This window comes from Phocoena sinus, chromosome 1, assembly GCF_008692025.1.
Source record: "Phocoena sinus isolate mPhoSin1 chromosome 1, mPhoSin1.pri, whole genome shotgun sequence".
NCBI lineage: Eukaryota > Metazoa > Chordata > Mammalia > Artiodactyla > Phocoenidae > Phocoena > Phocoena sinus.
In genome coordinates this window covers 124799861-124813190 of record NC_045763.1, presented here as the reverse complement: position 1 = coordinate 124813190, position 13330 = coordinate 124799861, and the positions used below count along the sequence as shown (strand labels likewise).

The 13330-nt window shown below is 40.7% G+C and overlaps 1 protein-coding gene across 1 annotated transcript in view; it reads left to right on the top strand.

The window, feature by feature from the left end:
* Positions 1–13330, top strand: part of ADCY10 (adenylate cyclase 10) — a 95861-nt gene that overhangs the window by 34432 nt on the left and 48099 nt on the right. Inside the window, exons 13-17 of the mRNA XM_032642200.1 lie at positions 862–1015; positions 3199–3391; positions 3911–3997; positions 7975–8249; positions 10399–10535. Coding sequence (XP_032498091.1) covers positions 862–1015; positions 3199–3391; positions 3911–3997; positions 7975–8249; positions 10399–10535 — 846 coding nt within the window. The remainder of the gene's footprint in view (positions 1–861; positions 1016–3198; positions 3392–3910; positions 3998–7974; positions 8250–10398; positions 10536–13330) is intronic.

The following is a 13330-nucleotide window of genomic DNA, read 5'->3' as shown; positions in this document are numbered from 1 at the left end:
CGCCCACCCAGGTTTCAAAGATTGTAGGTTGAGTTTCAGATTTCAGTCAGGGCATCCTGTTACACATATTTAAAAACACATAAGAAAAATAAGAGTGATAGGGTTGTAACCCAAGATGACTTTTATTTTCTTCTTTTCCTTTTTTAAGTTTTCTATATTTTCTACAGTGAGCATGCATTAGTTTTATAATAAGGAAAAAAACCTATAATTTATTTTTACTAAGAATTTAGGTTGTTCTTATGATAGAATTAATCTATATATGAGTTTTTTAAAGCAAATTGAATTTTTTTATCACCGTTAATACTTTTAGTAGCCCTGAGATAAGTATAATTTCTCATTTACAAAGAGCAAGTTTTCCTTCACAGAATCGGAAATAAAAAGTTTTCATCCATATTGTTCAACATGGGAACCCTAAGTTTATTAAGCTGATTTCCTAATGTAATAATCTATAGTTACTTCTAGTGTGTTACAGAAAAAGGAAAAGAAAACAAGCATTAGGGTCAGATAGCCCTGGTTTAATTCCTGGTTGTATAATTTAAGCAAATCTCAGTTTTCTACACTAAAGTTAAATGGACATCATAATGAGCATTATAAGAATCCTTTCCCTCACAGCTTGTGGGAATCAAAAAAAAAACCAAACCAAACCAAAACAAAACTGTAAAACCACACTGTTAACTGGAAAGTTCTAGAGAAAGATTTTTTAAAATTTTAAAGTGCACAGGACCTCAAGAAACTCCATGAGCAATGCCATGGAAATTCCAAGGGTATTCTTAGAAGCTGTATCACTATGTGCTTTTTTATGTTTCTAGACTATTTTATGTTGATTGGGTTTGCTCCCTTTTTAAAAAATGAAAATAACAGGACGCAATAAGGAGATCAAATACTTCATGTGTACTATGAAGGAATTTTTGATATCTAACTGCAGCCGAGTCCTGATGTACGAAGGATTATCGGGATATGGGAAAAGCCAGATACTAGTGGAAATTGAGTACCTGGCCCAAGGTGAGAACCACAGGTGAGTGTCTTGCAATGACCATTTTTTTGTGAATCCAGAGAATCCTGACATCTTTAAGAGTTTCATTTGTTTCAGTGTTCCTCTCCTTTATATAAGTTGCCTTATGTAAACTATCTATCAGTTATTATTGGGTGTCATGCCCCTTGTGCTAGATAAGTAATTAATGATAAACATATCAAACTGAGAAAATGGAAGATGGGCTGACCCCTGGAGATCCTGATTTAATGCCAGGACGGACTTGGACATTGATATAAGTTTCCTAATGCACAGTTTGAGAACAACTGGTATAAATGTTGAGGATAGATTGGGTCTGCAGAACAAATACGTAAGTTTATCCATGTGGCCGACAGGGAATCACTAGTTCAAACCACTGAGCCCTAAGAGTATGGTTAGAGAATGAAAGGCCTCTGGATTTTCCTTCGGAAGGCAGAGCTGATGCACTTACCTCATGCTGTTTGTCTCTTTTCATATAAGGAATGTCATGAGGGCTCTCTTTGGGACAACCCATCTCATGGAGGTGGACGATATGGTATTCAATAACAGTGATGATGACCAAGACAATGGTAAAGGTGTCTCACAGCCTTTCACCATCTAACCTAAAGGCTTTAAGGGGAAAATTCTTATTAATCTTATTTTTAGCTATGTTTCTACTCTTTTTTAATGCCAGGCCTGAGAAAGACTAGTTTTAAAATATCTTTAACATTGATGAAAGGATAATTCAAAATCGCCAGAAGACACTCATTTATTCCATCACTTACTGAGTACCTACTATGTTCCAGGAACTAAGTGCTATATTAGTTTTCTAGAGCTACCATGACAAAGCATCACAAGCTAGGTGGCTTAAGCAACAGAAGTATATTGTCTCAGTGTACAGGAGGGTAGAAGTCCAAGATCCAGGTGGCGTAAAGTTGGTTCCTTCCATCAGCTGTGAGGGACAGTCTGTTCTGTGCCTCTTTCCTAGCTTCTGGTGGCTTGCTGGCAGCCATTGGTGTTCATTGGCTTGTAGAAGCATCACCCCAGTCTCTGCCTCCATCTTCACATGATGTTCTCCATGTGTGCTGTCTGTGTCCAAAAATTTCCCTCTTCTTTTTTTTTTTCCCACTGCGTGGCTTGCGGGATCTTAGTTCCCCGACCAGGGATTGAACCTGGGCCACACCAGTGAAAGCACCGAGTCCTAACCACTGGACCGCCAGGGAATCCCCCAAATTTCCCCTTCCTATAAAGAGACAGTCATATTGGATTAGGGGCCCACCCTATTCCAGTATGGCCTCGACTTACCTAGTTACATCTGCAATGACGCTATTCCCAAATAAGGTCACATTCTGAGGGCTAAGACTTCAGCATATGAATTAGTGGGGGGAGGGGTGCATAAATCAATCCATAGCAAGTTGCAAAGCCTTGAAGACGAATAATATCTGATCCCTACCCTCAAGGAGTTCTCACAAAAGAGAAGGAAAGAGAGATGACAGTAAAAATAGAATGTGGTGAGGACAGTGATGGAAGCACGCAATAGAGTACTGTAAAAGCTACGAGAAAGAGGCGTATGTCATCCAACCTGAGGGCGTCAGGGAAGATTTCCAGGAGGTTACTCCTGAGCTGAGATTTACAAATGAACAGGAAACCAGGGATTAGGAGGGACTGTGAGAAGTGATGACACTCCAGGCCGAGGAAAGCAAAGGCATAAAGAGAAGAAACAGTTGGATGTGCAGGGAACACTCACCGGTTTGTTGTTGGTGGAGGGTAGACTGCTGGGCAGAGAGTGGCAAGAAATGACCATGAGGACTTGGAAAGGCTTATATGTCATGTGAAGGAGTCTAGACTTAACCTAGACTTGCATCTACCTAGGTGCTTCAGGCTTCCATAAAGGTGAGGCATTCAGAGAGTCTTGGCGCTAGACAGGGGTAGTAGTATGCTGTTAGGGAGTATAGGTGAGAGTGTGAGGGCCTGAACCCAGGCATTGGCGGTAGGGCTAGAGAAGAGGGGATAGCTAGGATACATTTACAGAGCTTAGAAACATAGTGGAATAAGGGAGGGTATCTGAAGCACAAATAAAGAACAGCTTCCAGATAGCTTGGGAAATCTGTCATTACAACTGAATATGAGGAGTCAGGGCTTTCCTTCAACCTTTATTGTTTTCAAAAAATACATTTTAAAACTCTGATTCCTGACTTTCTTATAAACAGGACTATTGCTATTGCGTTGACTAAGATCAGCTTCCATCAGAATTTTTATACCATCCAGATACTCATGGCCAATGTACTAGGTCTGGATACTTGCAAACATTATAAAGAACGACAGACCAACCTTCAAAATAAAGTCAAGTCACTGCTGGATGAAAAGTTCCATTGTCTTCTTAATGACATTTTCCATGTGCAGGTAACTAGCTAGTGTTAGACTCCCGTTAGAAATAGTGAAGGGGCAGATGTGGCCACTCTTCCCTGATGCTTTATGACTTTGCATCTCTTTGGCCTTTATTATCCTCTTGTTTTCTCATCTGCAGCGTCCAGGTGGTGAGGAAATGACTCCCAATCCTTGAATGAGCCACCTTCCTGAGATATATTGGTACCAGACTCAAGAAAACCCAAATAGCCACCTGCTGATTCATTTCTTTTCTCACCTTCCCATCATAGCTATGCTATACTAGCTAGTCCAGGGCACAAAATCACTCTGCTCCCACAGGTGACTGCCAATGCAAAGACAAGAATGTGCCCTGTTCTGTCCTGTATCTATTAGATTCAATGACATAGAGTACCAGAGCTGGAAGGGATGTTATGGATTACGGAGCACATGAGGATTTTAAGGCACAGAACAGTAAAGTGAATTGCCAGAGTCATACAACTAGTAGTTCCCCCTGCTATTTACGCATACTCAATATTCTCATAATTCTTTATACAGTTCCCTATTTCACGAGAGGTTTCCAGGATGAGCACCACGAGAAAGCAGAAGCAGTTGGAAGCGTTGTTTATGAAGATCTTGGAGCAAGTAAGAGCATCCTATAGGTCAAATAATGGGGAGGGGGAAACTGGATGTCTCACCGCAAAGCCAGGTGACCTCAAGGGTTTAGACTCCAATGGCAAGAAGCTTTGAAGTATGTGAAAGCTTTAACCCAAAGTGTTTCATTTTCCTCCATCCTTCCAAACCTCAAGCTAAGAGTCTGTTCAGAATTTAGCTGTGCTTAAAAGGAGTCCTTTAACATTACTCCTGGGAGTTTGGCCTCGCCTTAAAACCAGTCCTCTTTTTCTCTCCCTCTGTATGAGATGCAGTCTATCAAACTGGTTATGTATATAGGCTCTGTAATCAGTCTACCAAGGTTTGAGCCCTTAGGCCTATCACTTGCTACCTGGGTAACCTTGATCAAGTGACTCAACCTGTCCATGCTTTTACTTTACCTTCTATAAAGTGAGGAAATAATAGTACCTAGCTCACAGGGTTGTAAGGTTTAAATGACTAGATTATGTGTAAAACGTAGAATAGTGCCTCTTTCATTGGAAACACTCAACCAATGTTAACTTTTGCTCTCTGAATAATATCATGACTGTCCATTATATGTTGATGATCACCAACTTTATATCCCATTCCTCAGCTCTCGTATAAGCACCAAAACCATATTTCCAAGAACTGTATATTCCACTTGGATATGGGGACTCACACTCAATTCAGTGTCTAATACTAAATTCATTTCTTTTCCTACTTTAGTGCCCTATCTCCCTCATCTTGATCCTGACCCTTGATTTAGTCAATGGCAAATTCATTCACACATCATTTGAAGTTATCTTTGCTCAGTTGACAAGTCCTACCACGTCTACCTCAGACTGACTCTGGAATCTCCCCGTCCTCTGTTCCCTACTGTAGTTCAGCCTCTTTCTCTTCCTGGACTATTTTCCATAGCTTTCCAACCAATCTCTGTGCCTCATACCTCTCCACTGCAATTCATCCTCCATACAACTGTCAAAGTGTATGCAAATCGCTCCAACCTGTGCTTTATACTATCCAAGTAATTCTCAATACTAATGAGATAAAAGCCAAAAGACTTTTTTTTTTTTAACCTGGAGAAATGCTACTCATCATTCAGTGTCACCTCTTCAGTGAGAACTCCCCCAAATCACAAGGCATGACTAATTCCTCTTCTGCTGTGTTTCTGTAACACTTTGAACATATTTCTTACTGTATTTTCCATACTGTATTGCAATTTGCTACTTATATATGTGTCTTTCCCCCTCAGGAGGTTGTGAGCTTCTTAAGGAAGGGGAGCCTCTTTCTCATTTTTGTATCACTATTGACCAGCAGTTTCTGGCACATAATAAATAAACAATTCAAGTTTGTGGCATTGTGTAAGTTTATAATACAACTTCCTTCTTCTCCACTGCAGGCAAATAAGGCTATATCAGTAGTTTCTAAATGTCAGGCTTTGGACTGTTTGCATCACAAGTATCCAGGAAGCTTCATAAAATATATGGATTTGTGAATTCTACCCCAAATTGAAAAGGGCTTCATTGGGGCCTAGGAGTCTGTTTAGTTGTTTGTTTTTGTTTTGAAACTTCTCAGTTGGTTCTGATCCACAACCTAGTTGGAAACCATGAGTAAAGCTGTGCTTTGACTCTGTGCCATGACCACAATCTTTGGATCATTTACTATCAGTATGACCTTGGGCAAGTGGCTTAACTTCTCTGTGCCTAAGCAGGAGAGGCCACAACAGTGAGAGGCCCGTGTACTGAAAAAAGAAAAAAAAAAACGGTTCTTGTTAGCTGTCTATTTTATATATAGTAGTGTGTATATGTCAATCCCAATCTCCCAGTTTATCCCTCCCCCCACCTTTCCCCCTTTGTAACCATAAGTTTGTGTTCTGCATCTGTGATTCTGTTTCTGTTTTGTAAATAGGTTCATTTGTACCTTTTTTAAAGATTCCACATGTAAGTGATATCACATGATATTTGTCTTTCTCTGTCTGACTTACTTCACTTAGTGTGATAATCTTTTTTTTTTTTTTTTTTTTGCGGTACACGGGCCTCTCACTGCCGTGGCCTCTCCTGTTGCGGAGCACAGGCTCCGGACACGCAGGCTCAGTGGCCATGGCTCACGGGCCCAGCCACTCCGCGGCATGTGGGATCTTCCCGGACTGGGGCACGCACCTGCGTCCCCTGCATTGGCAGGCGGACTCCCAACCACTGCGCCACCAGGGAAGCCCAGTGTGATAATCTTTAGGTCCATCCATGTCACTGTAAACAGCATTATTTCATTCTTTTTTATGGCTGAGTAATATTTCAGTCTCCTCATTTTAAATGTGAAGAAGCTGATGCCATTGATGTACTGTTGAATTCATGTAGGTTTTTTGGTTCCTGCTTTACTCTCCCCAATTCACAAATAATTCACTGACAAGGCTATTCTATGACTAAAACTCACATTTCTAACTGCCCCGTAGTTTTATTTATTTATTTATTTATTTGGCTGCGTTGGGTCTTTGTTGCTGCACAGAGGCTTTCTCAAGTTGTGGTGAGTGGGGGCTACTCTTTGTTGCGATTCGCGGTCTTCTTATTGCGGTGGCTTCTCTTACTGTGGAGCACGGGCTCTAGGTGTGCAGGCTTTAGCAATTGTGGCTTGTAGGCTTAGTAGCTGTGGCTTGTGGGCTCTAGAGCACAGGCTCAGTAGTTGTGGTGCATGGGCTTAGTTGCTCTGTGGCATGTGGGATCTCCCTGGACCAGGGCTCGAATCTGTGTCCCCTGCATTGGCAGACAGACTCTCAACCACTGTGCCACCAAGGAATTCCCTGCCCCGTAGTTTTAAAGATATTAGTCAAATACAAAACAAAACAAAACAATGGGATGCTAACCCCTATTCATTAAAATGTTCTCAGGGTCAGTGAAGAACTAACGATCTGGTGACAGAATGGGGCTGTAAGAGGGGACTTACATATATGTGATAAGGCAGGCTACAATACTTTATAATGATCATCTTCTGAAATTTGAAGTTTGAATGTAGCCTTTGCTGCTCTAGTTTATAAAAACATGCAGAGGGAAAGAATGGCTTAACCCAATCTCTTCCCAGAGGGAAACAAAAGAAGCCAAGAGCAGTCTGGAGCAGTAAGAGTGGGGAAGGTTTTCTCCATTTAGACATCTTACGCTATGGAAACGCAGGGCCCGCTATGCAGGGGCTCACACTAAATGTAAGCTCTATATTTTGTCTAATACTCTATCCCAGTGCTTCAAACAGTACCTGACCCTAACAGATGCACAATAAATGCTTAATGAGTAAATAAATAATTCAGACTTGTTAGGGAAAGGTACTCTACACAAGAAGAGGGACACACGATCTCTTTTTAAGTGTAACATGTGCCGCAGTTCAAGCTAGAACAGCATAAACGGCCGGCAGGGCAAGGACCAGGTGAGTTTCCCTCAGCAGCCGCCTCCAGCACCTAGCCCAGTGGGTGCTTCGTAAGTATGTGTTGAATCGATGTTGGTTGAATAAATGTCAGATAGGTATTTCCAGGAGACCTTCAGTTTTCAATAGATTAGAATGACTTGAAGTAAACCTCAGTAATTTTTATGTAATGGCTGTTTAAGTTGACTAAGACCCCATCTGTCCTATATATTTACATTATCTTTACACAAAGATTTGACCAAGTAAGAGTCTATTCCAGCCAGTTCTGTCCCAATTGCCACAGATTCCAATTAGCAGAATCTAACTTAACGCAAAGTTATTAGAAAGAACAGATTTAACTTAGCTTCACAAAATTCGGTGGATACACATGCATACCCATACATGTGTATAAAAAACTGAAGTCACGGGAGTTCCCTAGTGGTCTAGTTAGGATTTGGCGCTTTCGCTGCCATGGCCTGGGTTCAATCCCTGGTCGGGGAACTGAGATCCCGCAAGCTGCTCGGTGAGGCCAAAAAATCAAACAAAAACAAAAAAAACCCTGAAGTCCTACAGCATTTTTCTTTCTGTTTCTCCACCTTGTCCAGACGGTGAAAGAGGAAAGGATTATTTTCATCATCGATGAAGGCCAGTTTATCGATTCAGCCTCCTGGACATTTATGGAGAAGCTTATCCGGTCTGTTCCCATCTTCATCATCATGTCCCTGTCTCCCTTCATCGACATACCCTGTGCAGCTGCCAGTGCCATAATGAAGAACAGGAACACCACCTATGTCATCCTTGGAGCCGTGCAGCCTCAGGACACCCTCAACAAGGTCTGCCTAGACCTCAACGTCAGGGGCATCCCCAAAGAACTAGACACGTGAGTAAACTATTTCTATCCTGAGGCCTTGACATCTGCACTCATTCTCCAGGTCCAGACTTCATCAGATTCCTTAAGATGTGTCTGAAAGCGGCCATTTCAGGATTCTTGCTGGTCCCGCCTTTCAGAGGGGCCACTGAACATGCTTGATAGGATGGATGCTACTCACTTTTCCTTGTTATGGTCCCTGTTACACCGTCTCAGACGTTGCTTAGGACATCAGTTTTGTTTCCCTTTCATCATGCTGGCTGTGGGTACACTCACTCTAACCCACAGTGACTAAGGGCACTGTCATGGGCAAGTAACATGAAAGGCAAACTGGTAAGCCTTAAGAACCACAGCCCACAGCTGAGCAAGGTCTTAGTCGCTGGCAATAACGTGGTCTGGTACTGGTGTTCCCTGTCATGGTAGATGGTGACGTCAGTGCTCTCTGAGCTTCTCAGTGACTCCTCTCCTGGGGTCTTGACAGCAGTCCCCTTAACAACATGGACAATGCCTCTTCCTTATCTGGCTGTTTACAAGCCACCTTGGTATCTGTATCTGTTCTTTCTGATGAGGATGCTTCGCTTCTGGAAGAGAAATGTCTTGGACAAAGTCTCATTTAAAATAACTCCAGGCATGAATTTATTATTTTTTTCAAATTGTATTTTTATTTATTTATTTATTTATGGCTGTGTTGGGTCTTCGTTTCTATGCGAGTGCTCTCTCCAGTTGCAGTAAGTGGGGGCCATTCTTCATTGCGGTGCGCGGGCCTCTCACTGTTGCGGCCTCTCTCGCTGTGGAGCACAAGCTCCAGACGCGCAGGCTCAGCGGCCATGGCTCATGGGCCTAGTTGCTCCGCGGCATGTGGGACCCTCCCAGACCTCGAACTCCCAGGCTCGAACCCGTGTCCCCCACATTGGCAGGCATACTCTCAACCACTGCGCCACCAGGGAAGCCCGCAGGCATGAATTTTGTGTGTTCTTTCCCTTTGTCTCTCTGTCTCTCCCTCTTTCTCTCTGTATGTATGTATTTATTTATTTATTATGTATGTATTTATTATATATGTATACATTTATTATATATGCCTTTACTTTTTGATCTAGCCTTCCCAATTCTAGGAACCTATCTCAAAGATATACTGACAGGGAACTATGCTCAATATTTTGTAATAACCTATAAGGGAAAAGAATCTGAAAAAGAATATATATATATATATATATATATATATATATATATATATATATATATATCTGATTCACTTTGCTGTACACCTGAAACTAACACAACATTATAAATCAACTATACTTCAATAAAAATTTTTTTAAAAATTTAAAATATATATAATGACAAAAATATGAAGTGACATATGGGCACGGTTTTTATTGAGGCATTATTTGTACTAGTAAAAGACTGAAAGCAATCCAAATGTCCATCTCTAAGAGGATAGTCAGAATAAACTAGGATGCATCCACACGATTGAGCCCTATGTAGCTATAAAGAGAAATAAGAAAGATCTACTGATATGATGGGATGACCAGGATACATTGTTGAGTGAAAAAACAAGGGGTTGCCTAGTGTGCAGTATATATAACTTGCTGTCTTTTGTCTAAGGAAGAGAGTGAAATATGTGTGTGCATTTTCTATAGTTTTAAAAAGAAACGTTGAAAAGATAAACCAGAAACTAATTTAAATGCTTACTTATAAGGTGAGGAAGGGAAGCAAGACTGAGGATGTACCTTATTACATAGTTTTGACTGCTGAAATATTTAAATGGTTTATTATGTAATTTTAAAAATGAAAGAAAGGGCTTCCCTGGTGGCGCAGTGGTTGAGAGTCCACCTGCCGATGCAGGGGACACGGGTTCATGCCCCAGTCCGGGAAGATCCCACATGCCGCGGAGTGGCTGGGCCCCTGAGCCATGGCCGCTGAGCCTGCACGCGTCCGGAGCCTGTGCTCCGCAACGGGAGAGGCCACAACAGTGAGAGGCCCGCATACAGCAAAAAAAAAAGAAAGAAAAAAGAAAAAGCAATCCCTAAAAATGAAAAACAAACTAAAACAAATGGAGAAAGAGAAGTGATTATTTTCAGGTGATTGAGAAAACGCAAATATTTTTACTTCTTTAAAGATGGTTCTTTGATATAAATAGATTGCATTGTTTTCACTACAGGTACCTGGTCGAGGGAAGCTGTGGGATTCCATTTTACTGTGAAGAATTGCTTAAAAACCTGGACCATCACAGGGTACTCGTTTTCCAAACAATAGAGTCTGAGGAGAAGACAAATGTGACCTGGAATAACCTGTTCAGTAAGTCCCATAATGATGGTTCTTTCTCCCTGTCTCCTTCTGCAGAGAGGGTGGCAAGGGTGGGCTTTTCCATAGGCTGCTTCCTATACGGGTCAGAGGCTTTGGGGAGGCAAAGAACGTTGGACTTGATATCCCAGATTGTGAGAGAACTTAACATTGCCCGGGACTCACTGAACTGGGAGAAAGAATGTAGACGTGTAATAGAAATGAAAGAACACTGGAGAATCTTAAAGCCCAGAATCAGAACTGATGGGGGATGTAGATGTTATCTGGGAAAAAGGATAACTTGTTTTCCAGAGGTAAAATTATTAGCTCAAAGTGAATTGTCAACAAGGTTCTCATGCTACAGAGACATACAGAAGGATGAACTTTGATATGATGTCACAAAGAGGGCAGTTGGAATTTTTAAGAAAATAGTTTTAGTGAAGGGAGAAGGGTAGGGGTTGGGGAATGGGGTAAAGATGCAAGCTGGGATGTAGAGGATTAAGGTTAACGTGAATGATAAGAAAATATCTGTGATGGATATACTAGTTGTTTAGGGAGATGGCAGTGATGAGAAGAAAAAAATCATACTCTAGCAAAAATAAAAAGAAAGAGAGAAAGAAAGGAAGAAAGAAACTATGTTTTGACACAAAGGAGACCATGAAGGTTTAAGAGATAGCATCTCTTCCATGAAAAGAGAGAGTATAAAGATGTAATCATCTCTGGGCTTTCTATCATCTCACACCGGTCAGAATGGCCATCATCAAAACATCCACAAACAATAAATGCTGGAGAGGGTGTGGAGAAAAGGGAACCCTGTTGCACTGTTGGTGGGAATGTAAGGTGATACAGCCACTATGGAGAACAGTATGGAGGTTCCTTAAAAAACTACAAATAGAACTACCATATGACCCAGCAGTCCCACTACTGGGCATATACCCTGAGAAAACCATAATTCAAAAAGAGTCATGTACTAAAATGTTCGTTGCAGCTCTATTTACAATAGCCAGGACACAGAAGCAACCTAAGTGTCCATCAACAGATGAATGGATAAAGAAGGTGTGGCACATATATACAATGCAATATTACTCAGCCATAAAAAGAAATGAAATTGAGTTATTTGTAGTGAGGTGGATGGACTTAGAGACTGTCATACAGAGTGAAGTAAGTCAGAAAGAGAAAAATAAATACCGTATGCTAACCCATATATATGGAATCTAAAAAAAAAATGGTCCTGAAGAACCTAGGGGCAAGATGGGAATAAAGACACAGACCTACTAGAGAATGGACTTGAGGATACGGGGAGGGGGAAGGGTAAGCTGGGACGAAGTGAGAGAGTGGCATGGACATATACACACTACCAAATGTAAAATAGATAGCTAGTGGGAAGCAGACACGTAGCACAGGGAGATCAGCTCGGTGCTTTGTGACCACCTAGAGGGGTGGGATAGGGAGGGTGGGAGGGAGGGAGATGCAAGAGGGAAGAGATATGGGGGCATATGTATATGTATAACTGATTCACTTTGTTATAAAGCAGAAACTAATACACCATTGTAAAGCAATTATACTCCAATAAAGATGTTTAAAAAAAAGATGTAATCAAAAGAAAAATTTGGCCTTGAAGTTAGGAGTCCAGAGTTTCAGTTCCACATATGCCATTTAATAGCTAGTATTTTGGGATTAGTCACAACGTTTATGGCCAGGTACCTGCTATAAAATGGCAGGGGGGGAAAGGCAACTCAAATCCTTTCTTATTTATTCATTCAACAAACATCTACTGAGCACCTTCTCTCTGTCTGACACCACAGGAAGCATTCTGGGGACCTCTTGGAGTATAAATGAAGTGACTGAATACAATAATACTTTGCTGTCTCATTGATTTGTTTTTAATTAAACTTTCTGAGGTGATTATAAATTTACAGGCCATTGTAAAAAATAATATAGAGAGATTCTGTGTACCCTTTACCTAGTTTTCCCCAGTAGTAACATCAGCAAAACTACAGTATAATATCACAACCAGGTCCAATAAAGATGTTAAAAATATATATATATCACAACCAGGATATTAATATTGATAAGGTCAAGATACAGAACATTTCCGTCACCATGAGGATCCCTTATATGGCCCTATGATAGCCACCCCCCACTTCTCTCCTACCCCTACTTCCTTCTTAACCCCTGGTAATTGCTAATCAGTTTTCCATTTCTATAATTTTGTAATTTAAAGAATTTTTATAAGTGGAAAAATATTGTATATGTAATCTTTTGAGATTTGTTTTTCACTCAGTGTAACTCTCTGGAGATTATCTAGGTTGTGTGTATCAATAGTTTGGTCTTATTAGCTGCTGAGTGGTGTTCCATGGTATGGACATACCTCCATTCATCTGTTGGAGGACATCTGGGCTGTTCACAAAAAAAAAAAGAAAAAGAATGTTAAAGAACATTACTGAGTCAGTTGACAAAACTGGATTATGGACAGTAAATTATTGTATCAATGTTAAATTTTCTGAAGATGATAAGTATATTCTACTTACGTAAGAGAATGTTGTTATTCTTGGGGAATTCAGAGTAAAGTGTTTGGGGATTAAAGGGCATGAATTATGCAACTTAACACTCAAATGAAATGCTTCAGAAAAAATAAGTACATATAGAGAGAACAAAGGCTATAAAAAATGGAGCAAAATGTTAACAGTAGATGAATTGGAATAAAGACTATATAGTGTTATTCTTATAACTTTTCATAAATTTGAAACTTACCAAATGAAACAATTTTTGAAAAACCAAACAACTTTTAGTGGTTTCCCATTGAGTTT